The 16,077-nt window shown below is 38.7% G+C and overlaps 1 protein-coding gene across 7 annotated transcripts in view; it reads left to right on the plus strand.

Moving 5' to 3' along the window:
* mapre2 (microtubule-associated protein, RP/EB family, member 2) overlaps nt 1–10,706 on the plus strand; it is a 96,124-nt gene extending 85,418 nt beyond the window's left edge. For all 7 annotated transcript variants that reach the window (XM_067979900.1, XM_067979904.1, XM_067979899.1 and 4 more), the window contains 4 exons: nt 2,600–2,807; nt 6,688–6,827; nt 9,110–9,262; nt 9,343–10,706. In XM_067979900.1, coding sequence (XP_067836001.1) covers nt 2,600–2,807; nt 6,688–6,827; nt 9,110–9,262; nt 9,343–9,414 — 573 coding nt within the window. In that variant the 3' untranslated portion in view covers nt 9,415–10,706. The remainder of the gene's footprint in view (nt 1–2,599; nt 2,808–6,687; nt 6,828–9,109; nt 9,263–9,342) is intronic.
* The last annotated feature ends 5,371 nt before the right edge of the window (nt 10,707–16,077 follow it).

The raw sequence follows: 16,077 nt of genomic DNA on the forward strand, positions 1-16,077 counted from the left end.
CGCTTCAACCTTGTCTTTTGCACTCACGTGCTGGACTCCGCCATCGTTGAGGATGGGGATGTTCACAGAGCCTCCTCCTCCCGTTAGTTGTTTAATTGTCCACCACCATTCACGACTGGATGTGGCAGGACTGCAGAGCTTTGATCTGATCCGTTGGTTGTGGAATTGCTTAGCTCTGTCTATAGCATGTTGCTTCCGCTGTTTAGCATGCAATGATACTGTATTGAACAGTCAAGTTCCTTCAGGGCTCATGAATAATATAGTTAATGTGGAGAGTGAGAAAACTTTTAATTAAGGCACTAACACATGCTCCACCGAGAAACCAACTAATGAAAGTGCAGAACATCGAATTTCATTGGTTCCTGCATTGTTTTCTAAGACCATTGTCATTCTCTCTTCTCCCTCCTCACCTAGTGCAGCAGTAAGGTGCTCATATTTGGCATCTACATATCAGCTACCTGTACATTTTACATCACTCCACCCAGTATATTTTGTATCAATCTCTGCTGCATGTTGCCCCTTGATACATTTCACGTTCTCTTTAGTACAATTTGCATAATCAGTCTCTGCACTATAATTTTTCCCTGAAGTACTTGCACTTCATTACGAGGGAGCCACATGATTTCTTACTGCTGGGTGTCGATCATGAACGATCACAGGACCCACATGATTGTGCATGAGCACAGGCTCCACATGGGCAAATAAGAACTGCACGGCATTCTGGGAAACCTCAAGAAGAGGAGACAACATGGGCAAATAAGAACTGCAAGGCATTCTGGGAAACCTCAAGAAGAGGAGACAACATGGGGAAGTGCTTATTTTTATCAACAAATACTGACATAATTCCATAAATGCTGACTCAGTGTGAAATTCTGATGGCTGACATGTATGCAGTCCAGGGATTGAATCTGGAAAATTATTGGTTTGTTTGCCTCAATTCCACAGCAATCATTGCATTTACCCACATTTAAAGCATATTTTAATATATTCGTTGTTCATTGTTGATTAAACTACTTAATTACAGGGAGAAAATAGCGCTATTGTGATTGAAAAGTTAAAGAATAATAATCAGAATAAGGCCACTAATTCTTCTTATACGATTTAGAAAGTATCTATGTTTGCGCTAACTTCAGATCGCAGCCAGAATTGATGTGGTCCCTCACTTGATCGAGGGCACTCACTTCCTTTTAACAGCAGAAATGTTCAAAATAACAATGAAATAATTTACTTACCAGTCTGCTGATTACAAACTAGCACAATGCTACATGTTCGTGCACAAGCAAATTGTGGGACATTCTAATGTGGTCTTGGCAGAGGGGACAGAGGCAACAGCATGAGCTGATTTTGTCAGCAAACACTGACACACGGATAGAACTCAGTAAACGGCACTGGTTGGCATATATGACTCCATTGATAACTTTAGTGTTGAGGGATATATTACCATTATCTGTTCTTTTTCTTCCAAAATATTCAGTACAACTTCATATTTATCTACATTGAATTTTCCACATTTCTGCTAATTCCCCATATCTGCTTATGTCCTCTTGCATTCTTCCTCTGTTTGAGTGACCCCAATTTAGTTTTGTCAACAAAATGATATTCCTTCTCTGCCCTTGTCGAATCATTTACATTTTTGGAGAACACAACACAGACACCTTGGCATGCCACTAGATACACCATGCCAATCCAAGAAATATCGATTTGCTCCTCTTCACCACCTCCTATCCTTCAGTCATATGAACTAACAGAAAATTCCAGAAATGCGCAACAGGGTTGTCAGAATCTAATAAGACCACTGAACCTTTTGGGTGGAGATTTTTCCTTAGTAGTGGCTTTGAGCAATACTCTGATTTGGCTGCTTTTCCAAATTCTTATAAAATTCTTGCTGTTGGGGAATTTATATATATATAAATTCTCCAACATTTTTTGTTCTTAGAGCATGGTGCTTACTAAAATAGATGAAAAGGATATTCAAAGTTATGATACCAGCCTACTCGTGGGGGGGGGGGGGAGCATTAATTCACTCCTACAATAACATGCAGCATACTATAGCAATTTAATATTTATGTAATTTTGTTCTGCACACTATTGTGAAAATACACTTTCTATGCAATGTCACAGTTTTTTAAAAAAACTTCCTATTAAAGAAAGAACACGCATTTTTATGTCAATTTTATAAAAATGCTGTTCATGTATTGAAATCTGTCATCTTCCTCTACAAACATGAACTTGCTTTCTTTCACACTCTTTGCCTCTTTCTGTCTATATGTCTGGTAGCTCCCTGACTCGAACCAGTTCTGGTATTTTTTTAAAAAAGTAAACAAGCTTGTTTATACATTCATATGTAAGATGAAAATAAAATACACAGTGCAAAGCTTTGTCCTATTGAATTTGTGAAGAAATTGTAAATAAGTTATGAAATTTTCTTTAATTGTACAATAAATCTGACAATTGCACTTCTAATTTTGTGTATCCTCTCTCAGGTGTTTCATAAGGATTTAGTACTGTGCACAGATATCCAAAACTGCGCTCTTTCTGAATCTAATCAGACTAAATTCTTGTCACCAAATAAAATTGTAAATTTATTTTTGTTATGCAGGTTATTCCAGTAGAGCGATTGGTTAAAGGTCGCTTTCAGGATAACTTAGAATTCATCCAGTGGTTCAAGAAGTTTTTTGATGCAAACTATGATGGTAAAGAATATGATCCTGTGCTTGCTCGACAAGGTCAAGATGCTATTCCTCCACCCAATCCTGGTGAACAGATTTTTAATTTGCCAAAGAAGGCAGCAAGTTCTCCAAGTGCAGGTAATAGCATTACATGCTCGTATTTAGTGTATTATAGTCTGTAATCATATCCAGACTGTTACCAGTATGCTGTCACATCTGCATGTTCTTCCAATCAGGCCATCTTGTTTACGGTTAACCTTTTCAACCATTTCCTAATTGCAGCCTATTCTGCAGCAATCCACAGGGTATATTGTAAATGTGGTTTCACTGCTACCTGTTCCAACGTTGTCATGACATTCCTTCAAATGATTTTTCCTTCCGTGCCTACAGGTCACCTCTGGTGTGTCCCAGGTATCCATGCTTGGTTGCCTCCTGTTCATCAACTGTGTGCTAGCTCTGTGACATCATCTTTAAACATTTGTGCATAAGCACTAGTTACAGCCACTGCACCTCTAATGCCACCAGCACTGTAGGGATGTTTCTATACTTTCCAGTTGCTTAACTTCAAGTTCTGGATGAGTCACATTTCCTACAACTCAACATCGCTTAAAACTGAAGCCACTTGTTTGATTCTCAGCAACACCTGCATGTCTCTAGCCCCCATTCCATCAACGCCCTTGACTGCCTGCTCAGACTGAACCAGGTGGTGTGAAACTTTGCCGTTCTGTTCAACCTTGAGCTGAACTTTATATTTCACATGTGAGCCATCAGAAAGATGGCTCTTCTACCCCTGTAATATTGCCTACTTAGACTTCTACTTGTTCCCATCCCCAAACATTGCTGAAATCCTTATCTATGCTGTAACCATCTTGGGACTGATTTCTCAAATGCTCTTACTTTATTTTGCATATTTTCTTCCTTCCTGTCCTCCCTCCCCTTCCAGTCTAGGAAAAAAAATTACCAATGCAGGGCCTTATTTTTAAACCTGGCCTCAGCCTTCATTATGTTCATTCATTGCCATTAGTAGCTGCCCACTTATACCTATGCAATATTGACATGCTTGGAAGATAATTAGTGGGGACTATGGCAGTTTTTTCCACTGGGGATAGGCCTTCTATTAGAACTATCAGATATCCCAGGTAGCAAGTGCAAGACATTCCCAGAATCTGACAGATGATGATTTTGGAACACTCTGACACCATTAGTAGTGCGTAGGTGGGAGATAACAAGTGCGACTCAAAATCTACAGCCATTTTCCTGGTAATTAGATCTGCAAGCAGCAGCAAAATGTCTCCAATTGGCTTGGTCTTGGGCAGCAGTTTTGTATGCAAGTCCTGAGGTGTATCTAAGGTACAGGAGACCAATATGAGATTCCACAGCACCATCCGTTGGTTCAGTGGTTACCTAATGCAGACAATTCCCTGGAGGTGAATTTGACTATGGAAGTGGTGGATGGTCAAGAGAAATGTTGTGGCAAGTATGTTGGTACAACTGCCTCCTACCCTGCACCTGGCTTTAGTCAGGCAGCGTGTAGATTAACCCCAATGCTTTTTTTAAAATTAAAATGGGTGTGCAGTTTGTGCGTTAAATTTTCCCCTGAATCCTAAATTGACTGTTCCTTCTGGATTTACTATTTTAATACAATTGCCCATAGAATGTGAACGATGAACTAATTTATTTTTACACATTTGTCCTTAATTCAATTGAAGAATTATCTTCCATATACCTTATTTCTCGCCCCCTCTCCTTTGATCATTGGTCTGGGAGTAGCCTCTGATTTTTATCTATCATACTATTAACTTTACTGTACATCCTATATTGTTGTACAATTTTTGCAAGTGTTAAATGTTTAACAAGTGTAACATATTATGGATTAACCAACAGTTTTAGTTGATTTCCTTCTTTGTCTATGTGCTATGAGGGGATGACGTTTTGTAGGGCACAGGAAAATATTTGGAGAGTAGGTATCCTTGTAATTTACTGATCACATAATTTAACTTCCCCAGGTTACATTCAAATGGTGAAGAGTATGCACTTACATAAGTAATGCAACTTACCATCAAATGTCACCTGAAAGGATGAACGGATTAATCAAGGACAGTCAGCATGGATTTGTTAAGTTAAGGTAGTGTCTGACTAACTTGATTGAATTTTTTGAGGAGGTAACAAGGAGGGTCGATGAGGGTAATGCATTTGATGTAGTCTACATGGATTTTAGCAAGGCTTTTGACAAGGTCCCACATGGCAGACTGGTCAAAAAAGTACAAGCGGGATCCAAGGGAAAGTGGCAAGTTGGATCCAAAATTGGCTCAGTGGCAGAAAGCAAAGAGTAATGGTCGACAGATGTTTTTGCGACTGGAAGGTTGCTTCCATTGGGGTTCCGCAGGGCTCAGTATTCGGTCCCTTGCTTTTTGTGGTATATATTGATGATTTGGACTTAAATGTAGGGGGCATGATTAAGAAGTTTGCAGATGGTACAAAAATTGGCCATGTGGTTGATGGTGAGAAGGAAAGCTGTAGACTGCAGGAAGATATCAGTGGACTCAGATCAGCTGGACAGAAAAGTGGCAAATGGAATTCAATCCAGAGAAGTGTGAGGTCATGCATTTGGGGAGGGCAAACAAGGCAAGGGAATACACAATAAAATGGGAGGATATTGAGAGACCTTGAAGTGCATGTCCACAGATCCCTTAAGGTAGCAGGACAGGTAGATAAGGTGGTTAAGAAGGCAAACAGGATACTTTCCTTTATTAGCCAAGGCATAGAATATAAGAGCAGGGAGGTTATGCTAGAACTGTATAAAACACTAGTTAGGCCACAGCTTGAGTCCTGTGTACAGTTCTGGTCACAATATTACAGGAAAGATGTGATTGTACAGAGGAGATTTACGAGGATGTTGCCAGGACTGGAGAATTTTAGCTGAGGGGAAAGATTGGAAAGGCTCGGGTGTTTTCTTTGGGACAGAGGTGGCTGAGGGGTGATTTAATTGAAGTGTACAAAATTATGAAGGACCTAGATAGTGTGGATAGAAAGGACCTATTTCCTTTAGCAGCAGGGGTCAGAGATTTAAAGTAATTGGTAGAAGGATTAGAGGGGAGCTGAGGAAACTTTTTTTCACCGAGGGTGGTGGGGGTCTGGAGCTCGCTGCCTGAAAGGGTGGTAGAGGCAGAAACCCTCATCACATTTAAAAAGTACTTGGATATGCACTTGAAGTACCGTAACCTACAAGGCTACGGATCAAGTGCTGGAAAGCTGGTGGCTCATTTTTGTTCGATAGGCCAAATGGATGTAAATTTTCTATGATTGTGATTTAAAATCATTATTTAATAAGCACTCTGGGTTGACCATGAAAATTATATTCTTTTCCAAGTGGAACAAACTCACTTAGAACCTCTAATTACAACTGAAGAAACCAGATTGCTGGTGTAGTTTTCAGCTACATATCGTTTAAGAATGCTAAGAAGAATGAGAGAAGAATTTGGTCCACTCACTCCACCAACCAAGAGCTGTTTAAATAGTACTTTTACAAAAGGGTAAATTTTGACTCACCAAGGTATAATCTTTTTTGCAATCTGTGTTTGTTAATGGCCATTATTTCCACCTAAGTTTTACCGGGCGATTTTCAAAGTAATAGGTGAAAACCTCTGAAAAGAATTGAAAGCGTCCTCACATGACTGGATAGTATTAAAGCACCTTCCATGCAAGGTTTTGTTGCTTATTAATTTTAAGTGTGTTTCCTAGGATAAAAATAGTCATCCATGGGATATCACCTTAATCCGCAAGAATATCCAGGTTTGAGAAATCAAATTGAGAAAAGTAGTTCTAAAATTTTGGTTCTCTAACATCAACACAACTCAGACAATTTTAATTCCTTATCAAATCAAATGAGAACTGCTTTACTTACATTGCACTCCAGATTTGTGGATCATTTAAACTTGCAGGAAAGTGTGACTTGTATATCAGAATTTACAGTATTTAAAAACTTGTTCAGGTGGTTTAATTTGTGCCCAAATGGTAGGTGCTGCAGCTCCAAAAAGCACTCCATCTCCCAAATCAGCGTCAACACCATCTAGGCCAACTTCAGCTCAAGCTAGAAAGGCACCAGGAGCAAAAGGTGGTGGTGATGCAGAATCTCATATTGCACAATTGAATGAACAGGTATGTGGTAGTAAGTCTAAACTTTCCAGTAATTATAATCTATTCAGAATTGATAAAGAATATTATCAGAGGTGTAGTTGAAGTGGAATACTGATGAACACAAATTCTTGGGTACATATTTTTTTGTTGAATAAAGTATTTTAGATTCTTTTTCCCTCTGTCCTCCCATGTTACACTTCAGACGCATTGGCAGGCCAACAGCTTACTACCAGGGCTCTGTTACTGCTGTTTGTGTGTCATGGAGTATGTTACCATGGGAACAACTTAGGATCAATCATCATTTCTTCCCCCCCCCCCCACCCAAACCACCCTTCCCCTTCCCTGTTGAGAATCAAGGCTGTTCTCAGCATGTCACTGGAGACTCCTTTTGGTCCATGGCACGGTCCTTTGGTGTTGCAATGTGTTGTACACATACTCTAGTTGATGCTTGGATTGATTTCTGTAAACTACAGATATAGCCAATTTCTAAATTTTATTTCCACATCACATTGAGAAATATTAGTTTGTATTGAAATAAAATTAATAAAGGGAAGTGTTTAATGCTTAGTATTTTTTTCTTTGAAGTAGATTTTAGGTTTGATTTAACGTCTTTATTTTTATCTGCTGAAGTGCCAATTCGGATCTTTGAAGCTGCTGGATAATATTTATAAATGGGCTAAATTCAGCAAAAATGTATTTTTCCCCCTCAAAGCTGTATTTGCCAATTAGTTTTAAATATAACAAATTAATGGACCAAGTCTTAGCTTATGATGCTCATAGTGACATTTAAAAAGTATTGAATTAATGCAAAGCTGTAAATAAAATAACAAATACATATGACATTGCAACTCATTTGTATTTGTTCCTTCTCAGTGTTGTTAACTTCTGATTTTTAAACAATACATTTATCAACTCCCCTAAATAAGATGGTAGAACTTGCATAGAACTATTTCCCCCTCAGAATTGGGCTAGGCCGGTATGTTTGACAGGGAGGAGCCAAGCATAATTAAGATACTATCCAAAAAAGAGGGTAAGTCCACTAAGCTGCTCTTGTATACCTTCTAGTGATTGGATACACCAGCCATATGAAGGAGGTGCTGGCCCTTTTGACCTTTCACCACCCTTCCAGAAATTTGTGGAAAAAATTATTTGCTTCCTTAACCAGGCGACTAACTCTGTTGGTGGTCGTGTGCAATCCAACGACACCAGATGCATGTTGATATTATGTTACATCATACATTTGGCCTGGGCAGAGTTGTCAGAGGAAGTTGGCTCTGTAGACTAAAGCATTGTAGGATGTCCAGTTGATTTACGGTTATCCTTGATGCTGTAGATTGGCCAGGGTAACCATGAGGGTTGATCCTTTGGTTGCCCAAGGTGGAGTGGGGGGAAAGGTGGCATCCACTCACTTGAGGCCATGGCTTACAAGCTCTTGTGCTTGGAGTACATACAATAATGAGCAGTGTGATTGACCAGTGCCAATCACTTCATGGCACTTGCTGGATCCTTCAAAACCTGTGATCAAGTAGACAGAATACAGACTTAACTTCAAGTGTTTTTATTTAAATTTTCACTCTCTCAAAATGACTTCATTGTTGAATGAGCAGGGAAGAGAGAACTACCACCAGGGGAGATCTTTTCTTTTATGCAGCATAGTAAGGAGAATCATGTGATGTCCCAAACATTGTCATGCAAATCATATATTGGAAGATGTATGAGAGCTGTCACGTCACTGTTCTCCCGATTGGAAAATTGAGTAAAACAGGTTTGGAATTTTTTTTGTACCATAATGTTGGGAACACTATCATGAGACTCAGTCTACTGCTGTGTATAAAAGCAGAGTTTTCCCCCAGTTGTTTCTTATAAATATAGTCTGGATAAAATTGAAGTGTACAGAGGTTAGAATGGATTGTGACACAACACATCTCTGGGTAGCAGTGTGAACCTGGAGAGTGAAGCTCATTAAGTATAACTCCTTCCAAACCCAAGATATATGTTGTAATACACTTCAACCTGTGGGGTTCATTTACATTGAAAATTTAGTAGTGATGGTGAGATGTTTGAATTCTCTTTTTGGTGAGTTCTGTTCACAGCAGATGATAGAGAACAACCTTCTCTGATATGTTATCAGAAGTGATTTAGAATCTTATTTACCCTGAATAGATTGTAATGCTGAATATATGTCTTGAAAATTAGTTGGAATGTTTTGAAAATTAGTTTTTTCACTTGTAAAACATTCCTGTTACTTTGTGTTGGCAATGTATTTTTGCTCCATTAATTATTATTTTTCCACCTGTGGGCAGGTGAGTTCATTAAAACTCGCACTTGATGGAGTTGAGAAGGAGAGGGACTTCTACTTTGGGAAACTGAGAGAAATTGAACTCATCTGCCAAGAACATGGACAGGAGAATATTGACCTTGTTCAGCGACTCATGGATGTGCTATATGCTACCGATGTATGTACTGTTTTTACAAGTCATTTGCAAAAGCATGTAGAAATACTGTATTTAGTAATAAATTTATTTTTAAATTGCAGGAGGGATTTGCAGTGCCAGATGAAGGTCAGGTACAGAGTGAAGAACTGACTCAGGAACCAGAAGAATATTAATTGGCACCATGAGCATTTCCTTCTGAATGAAGAGCACACTGAGGACTTCATGGAATGAATTGCTTCAATTTGAACCTCAACGTTTTATCTTCCATACTCTGCATTGGCAAAGTACTGTATTCCTTACCCATTATCTTACCACCATGCATTTGCAGCAATTACTTTCAGTACAGAAAAAAAAGTGGTAATTTTGGGGCTAAATTAACACTTTGCATTACGGCTTATATTTTAGGCAGAAATATGGTTTGCCAACATTATTGATTTCAAAAGTACAGTGTCCACCAATGAAAGTTTTATGAAGTAGGTTTGGTGATCAAAAATGCAGTATTACAAAGTCATACTCACCATGTATATTTTTCATGAAACCTGCAACATAGAGAGCAGCCCATCACACTTGCTTTCTACACAATACACAGGCAATGAGTGTCAGCCTATTTATATATGAAAACACCATTGAAGGAATGGATTCTTAATTCTGTAAAGAAAGTCTTATTAAGCTGTATCTCACTTGTTTTGAAAATTATCCACAATTTGTCGCATGATAGAGTAGATTTGTTTTCAAAACGTAAATAATTTCAATTACTTTTATCTTTCTACTTATTTAATAATAAATTGGTTGTGTGTTTATATTTGTGGTCTGTGTACAAAGGTCTTCATAAGAAAACTGTTAATGCAGTGGTGCACATATAAAACCACATTCACCAGGGAGCTCAAGTATTTAGATCATCATTGGAATATTCTGACAGTCCCATACTTGTCACATTTAGACAGCATAAAAATGAGATTAATAAGGAGAATAGTATGTGCATGCAGACTGGGTATGATCTGGTCGCTGCACCAATGCTAACAAAGAGACCAGAGTTTGAATGACAGTCTTGACAATTGCATATCAGCTTTCCCTTGAGGCAAGATTTACTAGTCTTGGACTGGTTATCTGCTAGAGAGAAAGAAAACTGGGAGGAATGATCCTTCATGCACGAATTGCACTTGGCTTTTAGTGAGTCAGCCAAGGAGTAACTTTCAGTAATTCCACAGTAATTAGATGTGGAACTTATTGACTGAAGAGAATAGTGTGGCTATTTGAGGGAAGAAATGAAAGGTCACTTTACAAAGCATTGTGCATGCAAATGAAAATGCTACTTGGGGGTGTATTACTGGTATGGAAGGGGAAAATCAATGTTTCAACTGATCAGTAATAGCAAAACCTGTTACATATGTACATATTGTACTCCTGTTTTGTCTGAATTTAATACACGGGTTATGTATAACAAAATATATGTAAGTTTCCATCATTTTGTTCTCATGTTTTGTTTCTTGCTCTTGTTCATTCCTCATTTTTGAGATGTTCAAAAAAAAATCAACTGTAATGGGTCTGTAAATTGTAACTAAGCTACTTTTGATGTTTTAAGCATATAGAAATGGAGACTATTCTGCTACTGGTTTACCTTTTCCAGTTGCAGAATTGGATAATGCATTAAACTATACATTAGTTTAATACTTTGCCTTTATTTGGCAAGTTTCTGCCACCAAAAAGGTTAGATATTGGGCCCACAATTTTGTTGAGGAAAAAAATGCAGTTTAGATTTCCATCTCACTGAATTCACTTCTGAAAACATCTTGCATATAAGAACAGGAGTAGGCCGTTCTGCCATTCAGTTAGATCACAGCTGATCTGTATCTTAACTCCATCTACCCATCTTGGTTCCGTAACGCTTAATATCTTTGCCTAATGCAAATCTATCAATCTCAGTTTTCAGATTTTCAATTGACCTAGCCTCAACAGCTTTTTTTGGGGCGAGTGTTCCAAAGTTTCCACTATCCTTTGTGTGAAGAAGTGCTTCTTGACATCACCCCTGAACTACCTAGCTCTAATTTTATGGTTATGCCCCCTTGTTCTGGACTCCCTCACCAGGGGAAATAGTTGCTCTTTATCCACCCTATTAACACCTTTAATCATCTTAAACACCTTAATTAGATTACCCCTTAATCTTCTATACTCAAGGGAATACCAGCCTAGTCTATGCAACCCTTTTAGCCCTGGTATCATTCTGGTGAATCTGTACTGCACCCCCTCCAAGACCAATATATCCTTTCTGAGGTGTGGTGCCCAGAACTAAATGCAGTACTTTAAATGGTGTCTAACTAAAGCTTTATGTAACTGTAACATAACTTCCACCTGCCTTAAGATAAAGACTGTCATTCAGTTAGCATTTAAAACTATTTTTTGTACCTGTCCACTAGCTTTTAGTGATTTCTATACTTGGACCCCTAAATCCCTGCTCCTCCACAGTTCCTAGCTTTTCGCCATTTAAAAGATATTCTGATCTATCTTGGATCTAAAGTGGATGACCTCACACTTCCTCACATTGAACTCCATCTGCCACAGTTTTACCCACTCACTTTATCAATGTCCTTTTGCAACTTTATGCTCCTGTCTACACTAGTTACTGTGCCATCTAACTTGATGTCGTCAGCAAACTTGGATATATGGCTCTCTGTTCCTTCATCTAAATCATTTTTTATAAATATAGTGGAAAAGTTGAGGCCTCAGTACCCATTATTCCTACTCTCTGTCTCCTACCGCCTAACCAATTCTGTACACGTCAATAGGTTGCCTCCAATTCCATGTGCTCTCATTTTTAAGTTTCTTCTGGAACCTTATCGAATACCTTCTGGAAGTCCATATAAATAACATCCATAGACACTCCCTTAACTACCACATCAGTTAGGTTTGTTAGACATGACTTACCCTTTACAGATCCATGCTGTCATCATATGTCATTAAAAAAAAAGATTTTACTGAAGTGTTCAAGACATATTTCTCAGCAAATATTCCCCATTCAATCTGCGTGTCGTCTTCCGCTAATTAAAGAAAATTCATTGTAGGCCTGCAGCATTTCTCTCTATCTTAATTGATTGCTACATTAGAGCCTTAGAGTAAATTGTTACAATGAACATATTTAAATCCTCAAACTATTTTTCTGGATGTAAAGAATTCTGTGCCAAATGGCTACTGTGTAGCTGCTGTCAAATTGACATTTTGCAACAGCTGATGCAAACCAAGTAATAAGAGTGCTTGTCTATTGGAAAAATAGAGTTTGGGGTAGTTTTACGGTGCATATGCTAACCAGGAGCCATGATTTACATTGGGCCCGAATTTACTGTCAAAATAACAGAGGAGTAATCAGTGCTCGCCATTATTTTACACGCAAGTTGGACAGCAACTTCAGGCAAGGCGGATGCGCAGTTAAACACAAAAATCCAGAAGTTGCTGACAGAGATGTGCCATTCCGCCGTCAGCTTCACGAACATGGCATGTCGCTGTCTGACTCACCGTTCAAAAATGTGTTCAGTTCCATTCGCAACCCCTCAGATAATGAAGCAGTCCGTGGCCACATGCAGCAAGACCTGGACAACATCCAGGCTTGGGCTGAAAAGTGGCAAGTAACATTTGTGCCAGATAAGTGCCAGGCAATGACCATCTCCAATAAGAGTGTCCAACCACCTCCCCTTGACATTCAATGGCATTACCATCGCCGAATTCCCCCACCATCAACATCCTGGGGGTCACCATTGACCAGAAACTTAACTGGACCAGCCATATAAATAGTGTGGCTACAAGAGCAGGTCAGAGGCTGGGTGTTCTGCGGCGCGTGACTCACCTTCTAACTCCCCAAAGCCTTTCCACCATCGACAAGGCACAAGTCAGGAGTGTGATGGAATACTCTCCACTTGCCTGGATGAGTGCAGCTCCAACAATACGTGAAGTTCCTGTATTTGAATGGTAGATACAAACTAAACTCACCACAGAAAGTTAGGACTTGTCCTTCTCAGTCTAAGTACTCTTTTTAACAGTGTGATAAATCTTAATTACTGCCAAACAACCACTCTGGCACTAAAAATTAACTTTTACAAGTGTGGAGTCTCATTCCTTCAGCTTTTAATTGTTGTAGGAGATTTTAAAAAAAAATTTTTTTTTTACTTTATCTTTGTCTCTTTTAACTTTCTATACCTGATTTGACATTGAATTCACAATTTTTACTTGCATTTCCTGATTCAGGCACCGTAGTTCATTAATGATTCTTCAATCTGATTGGTTAAGGAGATACACAGTTGCATGCCCTGTTCACACAGGTTTAGATGTCCTGTAGAGGGCGCTGCGTCATTTGGCTCTCGAACAGCAACTTCCAGCGGAAAAGCTCATGGTTGGTACATGGGCACGGGCAAGTCTAATGAATGGCAGGTGCCGTTTGTTCACCAGCTACAGTAAATTCTGGTACTAGCAGTGCTAACATTTTATATTTATACCCTATGGGTACCTGAAGTCCTTGGTCTAGAACTTTTTTATTGGTATATTTTTGTATATTTAGACTTAGTTGAGGCCTGGTTGAATTAATTTGAATATTGCAGCAATTATGTTTTAAGTAATAGTTAATATAAATACCAAATGAAATACATCAATACAAGCGGTTGTGCTGGAGTAAGGCGTATTCCCCATGGGTTGCTACTAGGCCCACTGCTTTTTTGATATATATTAATGATTTGGACTTGGGTGTACAGGGCACAATTTTAAAATTTGTAGATGACACAAAACTTGGAAGTGTAGTGAACAGTGAGGAGGATAGCAATAGACTTCAAAAGTACATAGATAGGCTGGTGGAATGGGCAGTTACATGACAGATGCAATTTAACGCAGAGAAATGTGAAGTGATACATTTTGGTAGGAAGAACGAGGAGAGGCAATATAAACTAAATGGTACAATTCTAAAGGGGCTGCAGGAGCAAGAGACACCTGGGGGTATATGTGCACAAATCTTTGAAGGTAGTAGGACAGGTTGAGAAAGTGGTTAACAAAGCATACGGGATCCTGGGCTTTATAAATAGAGGCATAGAGTACAAGAGCAAGGAAGTTATGTTGAACCTTTACAAAACACTGGTTCAGCCACAACTGGAGTATTGTGTCCAATTCTGGGCATTGCATTTTAGGAAGGATGTGAAGGCCGTAGAGAGGGCGCAGAAAAGATTTACTAGAATGGCTCCAGGGATGAGAGACTTCAGTTACGTGGATAGACTGGAGAAGCTGGGGTTGTTCTCCTTAGAGCAGAGAAGATTGAGAGGAGATTTGATAGAGGTGTTCAAAATCATGAGGTGTCTCGACCGAGTAGATAGAGAGAAATCGTTCCCATTGGCGGAAGGGTTGAGAACCAGAGGACACAAATTTAAGGTGATTGGCAAAAGAACCAAAGGTGACATGAGGAAAATCTTTTTTACGCAGCGAGTGGTTATGATCTGGAATGCGCTACCTGAAAGGGTAGTGGAAGCAGATTTAATTGTGGCTTTCAAAAAGGAATTGATGGCGAAAACATTTGCAGGGCTACGGGGAAAAAGCAGGGGAATGGGACTAACTGGATTGCTCTCAAAGAGCTGGCATGGGCTCGATGAGCGAATGGCCTCCTTCTGTGCTGTAACCATTTTATGATTCTAAGCTATTTACCACGACTGCCCCAGTGCCATCAGATACCTAGGTTACTCCTGAATTGTGTTGAAGGTCTCAGATTATTTTTTTAATTGCAAGTCTTTTTATGAAAATTGGATCTTTAATCAAAATCCTTGTAAAAAGTAGCACTTTTTAAAAAAAAAATGATCTTTTGCCTTTTCCCATCAAAAATGGTTACAAAGGGAATCAATATCCATAATACAAGAAATGATTGTTGAAGAAGTTAGGGTCCACTTGCTCCTAGATTTTTGTTTTTCACCATTTGACAAAGAGATGCAAAAGAGTATGAGATATTTATAAATGGAGAGAACTACAAGTCAGTATGAAATTTAATGAAGAGTTTCCACCAGCAAATTACTGGAAATTGATGCAAACTTTTTATTTGGTTTTAAAATCCTATCATTCAATTGGCACAGCAAATTGGTACTACCACAAACTGTGCTAAAGAATAGCAGAACATAAATTCACGCCTGCATTTCTTCAGCCAGAGTTCCTGGTCTCAGCCATGTCATCGGAATGATCCCAGCAGTTTTCTTTTACAGGGGAGAGAAAATCGTTCCCTTCAATATATCGCAGCAGCTGGCTGAAGATCATGGACCTGGGCCAACTGTACACTAGGAATTGGAGCATGACATAGGAAGGTTGAAAGTTGAAAATTTATTTAAACATCCCTGTTTGAATTCAATGATCCTAAATGCCTTTTTTTAATATAACACATTTATGCAAAAAATAATAATCTTAAAATGTTACCTCCATTAGAAATAGCTCTCCTTAGGTGCTCCAAAATTAAAGATAGTTTGTTTACAATGGGGTTTAACTCCTGATCATTAAGTTAGTTTAATTAGTCATACAGTAATTATCATCTGCCATTGCATAAATATTTTATATTGCAGATTCTTTAGATTGAGGGTGAGATTTTAGCACTAAGCCATATATCTAGAATTTATCAATGATTTATAACCTACTTGGGCCTGGACTAATAATCCAGAGAATGAGTTCAAGTCCTGCCATGGAAGTTTGAGAATTTGAATTCAATTTTTTAAAAATCTGGAAATAAGAGGCTGGTATCAGTAAAAGTGACCCTGAAGCTATCAGATTGTCATAAACACACAACTGGTTCACTAATGTCCTATAGGGAAGGACACCTACAATTCTTACCTGGTTTA

Source organism: Heptranchias perlo, chromosome 3, assembly GCF_035084215.1.
Source record: "Heptranchias perlo isolate sHepPer1 chromosome 3, sHepPer1.hap1, whole genome shotgun sequence".
Taxonomy (NCBI): Eukaryota; Metazoa; Chordata; class Chondrichthyes; order Hexanchiformes; family Hexanchidae; genus Heptranchias; species Heptranchias perlo.